The sequence below is a fragment of the Ceratotherium simum genome, chromosome 24 (assembly GCF_057802395.1).
Source record: "Ceratotherium simum simum isolate JZ-2026a chromosome 24, ASM5780239v1, whole genome shotgun sequence".
In the NCBI taxonomy this organism is placed as follows: domain Eukaryota; kingdom Metazoa; phylum Chordata; class Mammalia; order Perissodactyla; family Rhinocerotidae; genus Ceratotherium; species Ceratotherium simum.
The window spans coordinates 36,121,390-36,137,361 of NC_141923.1; the positions used below are offsets into that span (position 1 = coordinate 36,121,390).

The 15,972-nt window shown below is 34.3% G+C and overlaps 1 protein-coding gene across 5 annotated transcripts in view; it reads right to left on the bottom strand.

Annotated features, from left to right (window-relative positions):
* The window catches only part of GPHN (gephyrin), a 642,551-nt gene that overhangs the window by 324,340 nt on the left and 302,239 nt on the right, over positions 1-15,972 (bottom strand). For 3 of the 5 annotated variants that reach the window (XM_087448348.1, XM_014784309.2, XM_014784308.2), the window contains exon 5: positions 12,022-12,060. The exons of the other annotated variants lie outside the window; for them this stretch is intronic. In XM_087448348.1, coding sequence (XP_087304474.1) covers positions 12,022-12,060 — 39 coding nt within the window. The remainder of the gene's footprint in view (positions 1-12,021; positions 12,061-15,972) is intronic. 5 annotated transcript variants of the gene reach the window in all.

The window sequence follows — 15,972 nt, forward strand, 5'->3', positions numbered from 1 at the left end:
GACACATTGCAGACTGCTCTACAGAAAGATGGTACCAATTTATGCTCCAAACAACAATGCTCTTTTCACTCAAACCTTGACAATTCTAGGCAATCTCAGTTTTAAATAGTTACTTAACTGTGTACAAAGCAACAGAATATTTTTAAAATTTACATTTCTTACCAGTTATAATGAGTATATATTTAAAAGGAACTTGCTTATTTCCTCTTGCAAATTGCCTGCATATATCCTTTGCCTGTTATTCCATATTGATGGCCATGTTCTTCCTATTGAATTATTAGAAAACTTCATATATTGAAAATATTAAACCCTTGGAAGTTAAATCTATTGCAAATATTAATTTTTAAGTTTGACATTTTTTAACAATTTTTGCTTAGTTGACATTTCCATTGAGAGATTTTTAATGCTTATATAGGGGGTTCCATCAATATTTTTATTATATTTTCTGGGTTTCATATTTCACCTAGAAAGTTTTCTCTTACCTAGAGATCATAAAAATAACCTCAATTTTAAAAACAAACTTCCAGGTTTTTTGGGTTTTTTTTTGTGAGGAAGATTAGCGCTGAGCTAACATCCAATGCCAATCCTCCACTTTTTGCTGAGAAAGGTTAGCCCTGGGCTAACTAACATCCATGCCCATCTTTTTCTATGTTATATGGGACGCTGCCACAGCATGGCTTGACAAGCGGTGCGTCGGTGTGCACCCGGGATAGCAACCTGCAAACACCAGGCCGCTGAAGTGGAGTGCGTGCACTTAACCGCTATGCCACACCACTGGGCCGGCTCCACAAACTTCCAGTTTTTAATGTTTAAATATTTAATTCATCTGTAGTTTAATTTTGCATTGCACGATCAATCTTCTCCCCCAAAATGGATAGCCAATTTTCTCAACACCTTTTATTGAACAATCCTTATTTCCTCTAATGTCTTAAAGTATCACATTTACAATATGTTAAATTCCAGTTTTACACATAGGTATGTTAATGAAATATCATTTGGTTGCATTTATTTGAGTTTATTTTCCTGTAATGTACCAAATATTTTAATCACTGTGCCTTATGTTTTTACATCTGAGTGAATAAGGCCCTCTCACTGTTTTACTTAAAAAAAGTCACTAGTGGGGCCAGCCCGGTGGTGCAGCAGTTAAGTGCTTGCGCTCCGCTGCGGTGGCCCAAGGTCTGCAGGTTTGGATCCCGGATGCGCACCGACGCACCGCTTGTCAAGCCATGCTGTGGTGGCGTCCCATATAAAGTGGAGGAAGATGGGCACGGATGTTAGCCCAGGGCCAATCTTCTTTGGCAAAAAGTGGAAGATTGGCATCAGATGTTAGCTCAGGGCTGATCTTCCTCACAACAACAATAAAAAAAGTCACTAGTTATTTTCATACATTTGTTCTTTTAAAATGACGTTTAGAATCACCTTAGTATATCCTCCTCAAAAATCCATTGGGAATTATATCACATTTATCAATCAATTTAAGGTAAATAGACAATTTCACAAAAATATTTGCATCTAAAAATATGGTGTATATTTTATGCCCTTTAATAAAGTTTTCTTTATTCAGGTCAGTCAAATTTCTTAAGTTTATTCTTAGTTATTATGAAGTTCCCTTTATTCTGCTATTGCAAAATGAGATCTTTTTCTAGTGGGTTGTTTCTAATTTAAGTAATATCAATGTACAGATTTGTATAAAGTGAAATACTTCTATATTCAGCCACCATGCTAAACTCTTCTTGATTCTAATACTTTTTCAATTGATTCTTTTGGGTTTTCTAGGTGAATAATCATATCTATAAATAAAGAGTTTACAACTTAAAATTCATGTTAGAGTTCTTCATCTTCAAAAACATTGATAGACAGTGCTCTGTTATCAAAATTTAATTGCACTCATTCTCTAGGTCACAGAGACAATTAGCTTATCTACTGTCTCAGATAGCAATCAATAAATACATCTTTGAAGTGATCCTATTGCCTGGTGACTATGGGGAACTTGCTGACTCACTGTCTATATTCTCTTTAGGGATGCACACACAAACAAAATTAAAACACAGTAATCTTTCCACCTAGAGATAACAACTGGGAACTCTGTTAATTCCATTTCAGACAATTTCCTTATTCATACAGAGACAATATTTTAACGCCTTTCTCTTTCCTCTCTCAACTCCTGCTTTTAGAATACATACACACACACAAGCACACACCTCTCTCATTTTTTCTTCCTGACCCAAAAACTACCTTATTCATGACTAAATGTATAAATTTAGTGAAAAATAAAAATAAAATTAAAATAGTGGGGCCGGCTCTGTGGCTTAGCGGTTAAGTGCGCGCGCTCTGATGCTGGCGGCCCGGGTTCGGATCCCGGGAGCGCCCCGAGGCACCGCTTCTCCGTCCAGCGCGAGGCCGGGTCCCACGTACAGCAACTGGAAGGATGTGAACCTATGACATGCAGCTGTCTGCTGGGGCTTTGGGGGGAAAAAATTGAATAAATAAAATCTTTAAAAAAAAAAAAAAATTAAAATAGTGAAATTCTGAAACAACAAAAAGGAAGCTGTAATTTCTACATTAAAATGAAAACAAAGAGGCAACGCCATTCACTTTAGTCTAGACTGTAACCAATTTCCCTACAGATTCTCCATAAAGATTTCTATCAATTTATTCATTTTCAACAAATGATATCTGTTTTTCTACAAATTCAAATGCTAAGATAAATTTGGATGTTATTTTTAATTCAATTTTAATTACTAACATCAAATTCTATTATTTTTCTTCATTGCACACATTTTGTAATTTAGTAATATAAATAGTTTTTGAAGGTTGGCTCAGGAAACTGTCCTCTGCGATCTCCATTCTCAGTTAGTCAAAAAGTGCTATTAATTCTATCCTGAGGGAGTCATCTATCCATTTCTAACCTCACCTGCATATAGGTTCTCAGCATCTTTTATTTAAATATTCCAATAATATCCTGATTGGCGTTATAGCTAAGTTTACTCCCATTCAACCTATTCTCTATTCTGCTGCCAAAGTGGTCTTTCTAAAATACAAATCTCATTAAACTCTTCACTGTTTAACATCTTTCAAAAAATCTTCATTTCCTACCAGAAAAAATCCAAATGCCTTTTATACGACAGAGAGACGCCATCGTGACCCTACTTACCTCTCCAGGCTCTCTCTTGCCACTTCCCCCTCAAAATCCATTCTGCAGCCAGACTGACCTACTGGCAGTCTGATGATTTCAGCCATTGTGCCTTTACAGTAGAATTAATAAATTCTTTACCGTAGCTTAATAAATACTGGCAAATTCATACAATGACCTACTGTATGGTAATAAGAATGAACTACATGCAACAATATGAATCAACTTTATAAACACAATGTTGAGCAAAGAATCCAGACACAAAAGACTACATACTATATGATTTCATTTATATAAAGTTTAATAAAAAACAAAAATAAACTATGATGCCAAAAGTCAGAACAGTAGTTACTCTTGAGAGTTGGGCTGTGACCAAAAGAGGGCATAAGAAGGTCTCCTGGGATGCTGATAATATTTTGGTTTCTTGAGCTGGATGCTAGTTACACAGTTATGTTCATTTTTTGAAAATCCATTAAGCTGTAACTATACTATTTGTGCACTTTTTGTAAATTTAAGTAAAAAGTAATAAGAACAAGAACAACAACAGAAATAGTCCCAGTATCACTTCTTTGAAAATTTCCTAAGTTCCTCAGGCAAACTTTATCTTGCTCCTAATTATATCACATATGCACCACTACTATACTGATGATTATGTTATATTTTATTTATCCAATTCTTTCCATTTCCCAATTATAATGTAACTTCTCTAAGTGCTAAGATCATAACTTTCTGTCCATGTGTCCCCAGCCCCCAGCAGAGTGGCTGGCAGTTACTGAGGACTCAACAATATTATGTAAATGGGGGTTTTGCAATATCTGCACTACTAACATTTTGGTCCAGAAATTCTTTTTTGTAGGGGCTGTCCAGTGCATTGTAGGATGTTTAGCAGCATTCCTGGCCTCTCACCTCACCGGATGTCAGTAGTATCCCTCCAGTTGTGACAACCAAAAATGTCACCAGGCATTGTCAAATATCCCCTGGGGACCAAAAACGCCGCTGGTTGAGAATCACTTATATAAATAAATGTTTCTGTGGAAAAATACAAGCCAAGTGCTAAACAATTTACTTATCAAAAAACTTTCAGCATGAAATGGTTTGCATGTTAGGGGTGACTAAAAAAACAGGCTCTTTTGAACACTGGAGGGAAAGTTAAGCTCTGTCAGAAAAAGTTTATAAAATGCTTTAAATGTCTAGCTATATCAAATGTAATTCACATTAATTGCATGCTAGAATACTGTTTCCTTTGGAATTCCAATGCAGAAAAATGAGTTTGCCAAGCAAAATAATTGCGTAAATAGGAGTGTATATTTGGTATTTTTAAAAATGACTGCTAATAGTAGGGATGTGTATTCAATATTCTAATTATAAATTATTTTCCAAGGTTTGTATCTATAAATGGACCATTAATTCTAAAATATTAAGGTTCAGTAATTTTCTATCTATAAAATATTTAACATGAACATTCCGGAAGAAAAGAATAGTTAGAAAATAAACTATTCGCATCAGCTATAAAAAAACACTCATAAAGGGCATAAATAGCTTGTTAGAAAATAACGTGTTTGTATTTTATTAACTGCATGCCTTTGATTCAGGATGTGTTTTGAGTTTGACCTCTGATGTAAGAGGCTGAGTAATGAAATAATTCAGTACTATTATGTTAATGGAGTTTGAGAAAAGAGAAAAAAAATTGGTTTTATATTTATGTGTCAAAATGATATAGTTAAAATATAAATCTGACTCTGCCAAAATTATTTCCTGACAAGCAATTCCTTAAACTTTTCTTTGTAATTAGAATCAGTCTTTAAGAACAGGCTACTGAGCCAAAAGAAAACTGAACAAAGAAAATAGGCAGTTTATAAAAGAAGAAACAAAACTGAACAAATACAAGAAAAGTGTTTAATTTCATTACTAGTCTACAGTATGCCAATAAAGGCATACAATTTTCATCTACCAAACTGGTAAGATTAAAAATTATAATAGATGTGCACTTTCATAAACTGATAGTACGAATACATAAATTTGCACATATATTCTGGAGGGCAATTCGGCAATATATATTACGAGACTTAATTTTGACTCACTTATTCTATTTTAAGGAAATATTTCTAAAGTGATAATCCAAGATGTATATGACAATTTATATAAAGAGAATGTTTATAATAGAAAATAAGACAGAATCTAAATGATTAATGGCAGGGAAATTAAATTACTTATGGCTTGTTTATACGCTGTAGTAATTGACAAATCTTTTTTTTTTCTTCTGTATAACAGTTACTAAATGGAAAAAAGGCTTAATTTATATGAAAAGGAGAGTGGTTCAGAGCAAGGCTCTGGAGTCAAGACTACCTAGTTCAAATTCTAGTTCTATTACCTTCTACTAGCTCTGTGACCTGGGTTAACTTACTGAATGATTTAATCTTTATAAATCTACTTTTCTTATCTGTAAAGTGGTACCTGTTGTGTATGTTTGTTGTGAGGATTAAATAAGATATTATATAAAGTTCTTATCACAATGCCTGGCACACATAAGTGCACAGTAAATTTTAGTAGCTATGGTAACAATTGGGACGATGTTATTAAGAAATCCAAGGGTAGATAATGGGTTCCCAATTGCATAAATTAATCAATTAGTCCTAGCTAATAATTATGTGTCAAGATTATTGGTGGTTGTTATTCACTTCATTTTGCTTTTCTGTATTTCCCAAACTCTTTTTTGGCAAAAACCATATAAACCATATTTAGAAAACTATATTCAGAAAAAAATAGGAGTGTTTTTTTTAAGCTATTAGTAAAAGGCAAGAGAAATAAAAAATCTTCATCTTTTCCTTTTCCTAAACGACCAAATACTTTTTGGTTAAAATCTCATCTTTAATACCATGTCACAATAAAAAGGTCACCATTTTTTGCTCTTATTGAACACCTATAATACACAAAATGTTGTGATCCTAATATTCTAACACTAACCAGGAAGTATGGAAATTTAAGACAAATTTTCTTGTTAATAAAATACGAGCTATCTGCAGATGGTCTTAAGTTTTATTTTTTAGTAACTAACTTAATGAGAAGGAGGATATCTAAAAGGCTTTGTCTTTTACCCCTCTCACAAGATTGATCTTAATTTTGACCAGAAGGCATTGAGTTGAGAATGAGAAAATAACTTATAAGACATATTTCCTTTCAGAATATTTGCTTAAGATCTCTATAACAGGATTATTACCTTTAATTGCAAAGTAAATACACATCTACTACTGTAATACAGCTATGAACAAACCAAACAAAATTTGATTCCTGAACATCTGAGATGTTTTTCTGCTGCTGATATGAATAGAAAATAACCTCTATTTCTTCATAAATACTAAATATTATAAGAAATCTAAAAAGCACTCAGAGATAAATACAAAAAGTTTGGGAGTGGTTTGTATTTTATAAACATCCAAATATCTAACTAGTGAACTTTTCAGGTATTGATTTTGATGCTCATAAAATTAAAGACTGTTAAATATACCTAAAGGAGCTTTGTACGAAATAGTTTCTATATCTGAGGCAATTAACTTTCCCTCAATGATCTCTCTCTCACTTCCTCGGACCTCTTGTGCCACAGGTGTAATGTGTTAGTTTTTGCCAGCAACACTGAAATATCTGATGGTAGGAAGGCAAAAGGGGAGAAAAAGAGATTATTAGATATAGAGACTGGTTATTAGTGCCTGCTATTATCACTGTCTATATTCAAAACCGAAGTGAAACTACCTCCACAAAATGTTTATGTACAATGTTTGCCTACAAAAAATCTCCTGAATGCAAGGAAATTTAGAGTATTTTCTTGTTATTAAATATAAAAAGGACTTGAAGCCTAATAAGGGTGTGATAGAGATACTGCCATTTCAGGTTAACTTTCACATAAAAAGAACATGTTATACAACTCTATTTTCAATTTAGTTTTCCTCAAAATAAAAATAGGATTTCAGAGATCACAAGGAAAAGTTTATTTATTATTAATAAAACAAGTTTAATAAAATGATGTTACTCTTATATTTTCCTTTATCACAGATCTTATACTTTAAAATATCTGCATAATCTTTTTTTGCATTAAAAATGTTTTTCAGAATGAATAGAGGTGAAGCAAATCTTTTAAAATTATTCATTATTGTTAAGAAGACAAATTAAATCTGAATGTAATTTCTATTTTAGTGCTCCTTTCCTGACATGAGAATTTTGATCTTCTCATAGCTGTGCTGTTAAAATAAATAACTTCAGCAGAACATTAGGAGATGGGAGGAAAAATAGGTTACTGAAACATATCTTAAGTGCTGCACTTTAAAGAGATTCCTTTAAAGGAATAAGTGTGAAGTAGTGAGCAATAGGAACGAAGCTAACTGCTCTCAAGTTTGAAGGCACACATCAACACATGGAGGACAAATAAATTCCTAGTTCAAATGACTAATTAATCAAATCCATAATAAAAACTAGTAAACATGATAGAAACTTAGGACACCAGGAATTCAAGTGAGCTTTAGTTGACAGAATAAGTTAAATTCCCAAACATTTTCAATATTAGTATATCGTTGTAATCAGGGGGGAAAATCCCTCATTGTGCTTGCAATTACATTCAGTAACCAACCTCCTGAACATTCATTACCTATTTATCTCCAGCCATTCTCTACTCTTCCACTATAAAACTAGTAACTTTGGCTTTAGGTAATGCTACCAATGAAATCACTAATCTGTCATTGAATGCTCTAGGTTTTAAGATTAAAGAAATTCTTATTGGCTTTTAAACTATTACCAGAATCCTTAACTGTGATGACGCATTAATATAGAAGACATTCTTATTCCTGAATCAATGATGCTTAGAAGAGGTGAAAGGATTTCCTGATACTATACAATCACTCTGACTTGGAACATTTTCCCTGAAGAATTAGAAGAAAATAACAAAATTTTGTGGATCATATTAGAAATGCATTTTTTGTTATATGTCTTTTTCCCTTCATTGGAATATAAGCTCCTCAAGAGCAAGGCCTTATCTTTGTGTCACATACTCCTAACAGACTACATGGCACAGAAGCAAGCCTTTTTTAATAGGTTCTGGGAGAATTATTGGATGTAATGAATTAGCTTCTCTCCTATGCATACAGAATAGTACTAGTTTATGTACTACCTTTGGGAGAATTGAGAAGATAGTCACTGAAATCATTTTCTGTGTTTGATAGTTTTGATGAGGAACCTTGGCTGAGAAATGCTGGATAGAGTATGTAAAATCACTAAAAAATTTTGAGTTAACAAGTGAAAACAATATTACCTAATGTATTGAAAGTCTTCTTTCCTAAATCTATTATTATTGCATAATTACTCCTGTTTTAAATTTCTAGAAGAAAAGGACCAAGTCTTTCCAACTTTTGTAATTCTTGTAAGGTCTAAGACACTGTGGTACAGAGTTCGATTTAACTCACATTGTGTTTTACCAGTGGATTAAAACACACACACACATGCATACACACACTGCCTAAACCATATCCCAACCTACCGAATCAGAATCTCTGGGGGTTGGGGACAGGAATCTTTTTAGAAAAATCTCTACAGGTAGAAGGCTGGGTATCCAGGGTTGAGGACCTGAACTGAAATGAATTCCTATTCCTATTGATGGTTCCTCTAAACACAACCTGGTTGCCTCATCTCAGTCCCATTATCTTCATTTAAACCTTGCCTTTCAAATGCCTACCTCTTCTCTAAAAGCCCACATTATTCCATTTCAAAGACATGCCATCATTCTGTCCTAAAGTTGGTATATTTTTTTAATTCAACCTTCTTCAGAATCATTTTTGCTATCCTTCAAACATCCATACTTATGTTATTTCAACTTCATTCTCCCTTTCATTCTCAGAATATAGGATCTTCTAAATGTCACTTGACTTTCTGTAGCCTTTCTAAAAGTTTATAATTTCTTCTGCTCCTAATACAATATCTTGGACTTCCATCTTCTGTGTTAATTATGTAGTTTCCCTTATGTCTTTGCTATTAATTTAATTTCTTCTTAGACAAAAATATTAAAAGCTACTGATGGGGCCGGCCTGGTGGCCTAGTGGTTAAGTTTGCACGCTCCACTTCGGTGGCCCGGGTTTAGCAGGTGCGGTCCCAGAACTTAACGCACTGCTTATCAAGCCATGCTGTGGCAGGTGTCCCACGTACCAAAAAAAAAAAAAAGTCGAGGAAGATGGGCACAGATGTTAGCCCAGGGCCAATCTTCTTCAGCAAAAAGAGGAGGATTGGCCACAGATGTTAGCTCAGGGCTAATCTTCCTAACAAAAAAAAAAAAAGAAAGAAAGAAAAAAAGCTACTGAATCCACTTCTAAGTAAATACTCAAAAGAATGGAAAAAACCCCAGATACTTGCACAACAATGTTCATAGTAGCATTATTCGTAATAGCCAAAAGATGGAAAAACTCAAGTGTCCATCAATAGATGAATGGATAAACAAATTGTGGTATATACATACAATGGAATTTTAGTCTTAAAAAGGAATGAAATTCTGATATATGCTACAACATGGATGAACCTTGAAAATATTATGTTAAGTGAAATAAGTCAGACATAGAAGGACAAAAATTGGGTGATTTCACTTATATGAGGTACTTAGAATAGGCAAATTCAGAGACAGAAAGTGAAATAGAGGTTACCAGGGGCTGGGGGAGGGAGGAATGAGGAGTTATTATTGCTTAATGGGTACACAGTTTCTGTTTGGGATGATGAAAAAGTTCTGGAAACAGATAGTGGTGATGGCTGCACAAAACTGTGAATATACTAATGCTACCGAATTGTACACTTAAAAATGGTTAAAATGGTAAATTTTATGTTATGTGTATTTTACCACAATAAAAAGAATAAAAAGCTACTGAAATGATTTTCTTGACTTTCCTAGAGCAGCATTTTTCTTCATACTAATTTTATCTCTACTATTAAAGGAAAAGAAAAAAATTAAAAACTGTGTCCATATCTTTTTTCTATATCCCCTAAATTTGTCACTCTCTTTTTAGCTTTTACCTTTTCTCTTTCCCTTGCATTTTTAGTAAAAATAAAATAAAATTTAATATGGATACTCAGCATTTTCCACACTTCAAGCACAATGATGTTGTAGATATATAGAACATTTCAAACCTTGCATGCACACATACACACTACACTTTAAATCTCCTTAGAGTTGAAATTATTTACAAATTTCACCAAAATTCTTATCTACTTCTTGTTTGATCTTGTCTGTCATTTAGATATAAGTGAATAAGACAACAAACTTCACAGTGCAGATAATTTTATACTCCAAGTTCTTTTTAGATGCCAAGTACTTAGAAAATAATGGAAAAACGTCAATTTTAAAAGTTTACCCAAACACAAGAAAAGATAGTCTAAAAGGAGGGAGAGATAAATACAACAAAAGGATCTCTAAAGAACTGATATTACATAAGTCATGGGGCAGCTGAGAAATGTCACTCTCAAAGGAAAAAATAGAGCAGAGTAGAAAGCTACTTGACTCTTAACTATAAAGAATTATAAGATAACTAAATTTATTATTTCTAGAAATGATAAGTTTCAAAAAATTCTTCTAGTCTTAAAGATAAAATCAATAGGAGTAATTTGTCCTCATGAACCTCTTGAAAAATAGGGAAAAAAAATTAAGAAATAAATTTAGTATATGGAAAATTATTGAAAGATCCCATACACAAGGAACAAAAGGACACAATATATGATGTGAAAAAGCAACTGAAGCAAAGATGATAAATGATTTCGAAAAAGTCTATTCTTAAATAAAGGGAAGAATGTGGAGTTGTATAAAAAGGCAGAAAGGACAGGTGGTAGTGAGTTTAAAAGTCAGTTTAGGAGTAAACTGGACTGGACTGTTAAATAGCGAAGCATTTTCCTATTTCTAAGAAATGTTTGGATAATACGTAGGCAACAGTTTTCTTGGAAATAAAATCTGATCTGGGTTACAAGACAACAGAGGAATAATGCCACTGATTTATCAGATGCAGGGAAGTAGAAAGGAGGCAATACGAGCCAATGAGCAAGTTGCAAGGCTGAGTACATAGGATATGAATGCAATGTCTCAAGTTAATTAACGGGGCAGCCATGTGCAGCAAATAGATAGAGGAGATAGCAGTCAAGCAAACTTAGTCAGCAGTCCAACTTGGTGGCACAAGGCAAGTGGAGATAGGTAGCAGAAGTGCTAAACAATCTGAACCTACTTATAATCTTACAGGCACAGACTGGGCAGGGCAAGATCAGGCAGGCAGATGGCATAGCACTTGAAAGGCGATGGTACAGGAGAGTGGTAGGAGAGCAGATAGACAATGCTGGGCAGTCTAAAATGCTAAAACAGCAGATGGATATGGCAGTATCAGGCCATTTGCTGACAGACAAAGCACCAGAGAGTGAGGAATGCAAATCATTCAGCAGATGAGTAAAGTGGGGTAAAAAATAGAGACAAAAATCAAAGGCAGTCAAAGCAGGAAGACAGAACAGCCGAGAAGCAATGACAGATCATCAGAAGCCACTGGGTAGCTTAGTGAAAAGCTGTCAGCAGGGGAACAAAACACCATCCAGGAAAAGATGAGATTGAAAGTGAAGCAGTCCCCTGAGTTGGGTGTCTTCCATCTAGGAAACAGTCATCCATAAACTGTATATGAGAATCCACAAGAGAATAGCACACAAATGGAAACAGCAGATGGATCTGAACTCTATTGCCCTAGAATGACCCTAGAACATAGATACATAACAATCCACAAGGAAATTAAACAGATGGGGAAAATGGGTCCAAGCATTTTTTATGATGATAAAAGAAACCAAAACACTAAAAATTATTAATCTGGAAATGATTGGCTGGGATTGAAGTCTTCGCTTACCCCTTTCTGGAGCCCACAAAATGGGAATGTTGGGAATTTCTGCAGCAGAAAAACAGAAGAGAAAAGGGATTTCTGACTCTCGGGTTGAGGAAAGCAGGTCAAATTTAGGGCTGTATGAACTGGTTCAGGGAAATAAGAACCAGCCTGAACCTTCTCCCTTCCTCAGAATCAAGCCATTTCTGAAGTTTGGGAAAGGTTTCGGAAGCCCTTACCCCATCATTTCCCACAACCTCCCCTTTCACACTTACCTCTAATGCAAACAGTTTCCAGGAAGGAGGTACTTGGGAAAATTCACTCCCATGTTTACACCATGGCAAAATTTGAGGATGGCCAACTAATGGTACTTCCTGTATAGGTCAGGTTTCTGATTCAGTGGGATCCCTTCCACCCTTTGTGAGTGAGTAGAGTAAATAGGTTACTAGAAACCACCTACCTCTTTGAAAGCAGGTGAGAAAGGAAGCAGGGGCAGTAATATCAATCAATAAATAGTAATACTAGTAAATACCTTGGTGATCTCATCAATTGTCATGCATTTTAATTTCATTAAGGTGTTGATGACTCTAAAAAATACTATCTCTAGCCCAGACTTCTCCTCTGAACTCCAGATGCATATATGTAACTGCCAACTTAACATCTCCACTTGGATATCTAAAGGCAGTTCAAGTTTCCAAAGTAAAACTCCTGATCTTCCTTCTCCATCTCAGTAAATGGCAACTCCATCCTTCCAACTGCCCAAGTCCAAATCCTGGTCTTATACCTGACTTCTCTCTTTCTCTTATTCCATCTGTTACCTCTAACTTCAAAATATATCAATAATGTATTTCTCACTACTTCCACCTCTATCATTGGTCTAAATCACTATCAGTTTTCACTTAGGTTATTTCAATAGCCTCCTAAATGGTGTCCCTAGATGGTTAAACTACAAGTCAGATCATGTCATGCCTCTGCTCAAAACTCTCCATACTAAGGGTGATACACAGGTTCTACGTGATCCATGGATTGCTCCCTCTCCTCCTTTAGGTCTTTGCTCAAATGTCACCTTATCAGTGAAGCTTTCCTTGATGGCTTTATTTAAAATTACAAACCTCTTTCCTGCCTGCACTACCTGTCTACCTTCCCTGGTTTATTTTTATCCACAGTACTTATCACTATCTCTAATACTATACATTTTACTTGTTACTTATATTTGTGTCACTCCACTAAAATGTAAATTCCATAAAGGCAGGAACTTTTGACTTCTTTGTTCATTACTGTATCCCCAATATCTTGAACAATTCTTGGCATCTGTATACAAGCAGGCACTCAGCACATATTTGAGTCTATGAAGTGTTAATTTCTTGTGGGGCATCTCCTTTCTCTGTCTTAAATTCTCAGAGAGAAAGCTCACATACTATGAGCTTTTGATTAACAAAGCAGATGCTAGTACACTCTAGCATAGGAATGTTCTAAAACAGGGGTTGGCAAACCACAGCCAATGGGACAAATCCTGCCTGCTGCCTGGTTTTTACATGGCCCACAATCTAAGAGTGATCTTTACATTTTTAAATGATTGAAAAAAAATCAAAAGAAGAATAATATTTCATGACATGTGAAAATTATATGAAATCCAATTTAAGTGACCACAAATAAAGTTTTATTAGGGCATAGCAAGGCCCATTCATTTATATTGTCTTATGGCAGCTTTTGTGTTACAGGGCTGGCAGAGTTGAGTAGTTATGACAGAGACTATATAGCCCACAAAGCCTAAAATATTTACTATCTGGTCCTTAAAGAATAAGTTTGCTGACCTCTGTCCTAAGGTATTTTATATTTAGAAGGCAAAGAGTAATAACTAAAGTTTGAGCAAAGATAAACTAGAACATTGTTGTTAATACTGCTGCCCAAGAAACATCTACGAGAAAAGGTGGATTTATACTAGGATCTGTTTTCAATATTATATCAAAGCAGCCCTCTCATTCCTCTAATTAGTACTTAATACTAATGGTGATATTCACTTGTCTATCCACGTCACTGAGCAGCTCCACCTTAAGGGACAGGGTATAGTATAGGTAAGTTTTGAAAATGGCAAAAGGAGGGCATGAGAAAGGAAAGTAAATGGGGCCCATAAATAGAACTCATATCATAGTATCACATATAAACCTCTAAACACCCTGTTTAACCATAGTGGAAAATTGGCATGATGTGACTCTCTTTTGAACCTCATCAATAGGGCTATACTAAAGTGACCTCGTTATAATGGGGGTCTCCAATACAATGTAGTCTTGAAGCATAGCAAGCAAGAGACACATTATAATAAGATTCTATTATATTTATTCAAAACTAAGTTATTTTCTCATTGGTTCAAATGTCTACATTTGAAAGTTATTTAAAAATTTTCAAAACCCTATTCAAAATCACCTCCTAAAAGAAACTGACCTATTTTCTCATTACATAAAGTTTCACCCTGAGGATTATTACACACAAGGATATTACATTATATGCTGCAATCAAACTTATGGCAAGGGGTGAAAAAGCTGAGGGGAAAACACTTAAATTATCCCAATGACATCCATCACTATAATGCTACCTTCAATCTTCATAAAGGAGTATAATTTACTTCCTCTTATATTCATCGGTCCTTCCAGCACAATCAACTGCTTCTTCCACATTACTGCCTTTGACCTTTGGTCTCTCTCTCGCTCAGTGAAACTGACAACAGTTCCTTTTCAAACCCCACATTTCCAACAGTTTGCTTCTTTCTTCTCAGCATCTTTTGAAGAAACTTGGATTCTTCCTGTAAATTCTCATCAGTGTGTCTGTCATTAATGATTATCTGAAATGGTTACTCCTTCCATTGGACATTTGTCCTCCATTCTTTAATAGCAGCCATGTTCTTTACAAGTTCCAATATGAGGAAATAATACTGGTAAAATTATTAGTGTCATTCCAAATAGTTTATTTTGTTATCTGAATCCACTTTCTGACTCTCTCTCAGTTTCCTTTTATGGCAGGCAATAGCATAAAGTCACAAACATTCTGCCCTTCTAATACAGTGATATTATTTTAAGAAGCTCAGAGGATTTGACAGATATAAATCATTTGTTGTCATCCTATTACATTTTGTGTGAAAAGCAACATTAAGTACATTTTATAGATGGAGATCTAAGATAGAGAAATGAATTTACATTCTTGATTTTAGACAATAATAAAGGAATATCCTGAAATTGTCATTCCTGCAACTATATGTCTAGATACGTATACTTTTAGCATTTTATATTTGCAAAATATTTAATGATATTTTGTTGTTAACGTCTTAGCATATATTTTGCAAAACTAAAGTATTCTGGTATGCCAGCCTCTGTTCATTTTAAGAGAGTAGGCTTGTTAAGGGTGAGCTGGAAAGGTGATTTCAAGATTTTTATCACTCTGATAAATTCAAGGTGAAAATCAACATTTAGCATGTCATCTCTGTTTCTTTTTCCTTTTCCACAACTATACTCTTATATACTTTTAGTTCTATCCTTCTCGATTTTTTCCCCAGAGAAAAGTTCTTTCAATATTTATTCAACCATTATCTACTTATTTTTTAAGTTAAAGCTCTTTCTATTTATATTGTAGATAACAATAGCAAATATTTATATAGCAAATAAATATTCTTTTTAGTGTTTTACTTACATTAACTCACATAATATAACTATCCTATGAGGTAAGTACTCTTACTTTCTCCATTTTACACATAAGAAAACTGAGGTATACGAAGTTATATAAGTTGTGTAAAGTCACACACTAGTAAGAGGTGGATCTAGGATTCAAACCCAAGTAGTCTGTGCTCTTAACCAATATGTTACGCTACCTCACAAGTGGTTATATGGGCAACACTACTATTCTATTAGGAGCTCTAATTAGATGTAAAACTTACCATAATAAGTATATTTTGTACTTATTTGTATGTTTATTGATCTGATCTCTCTT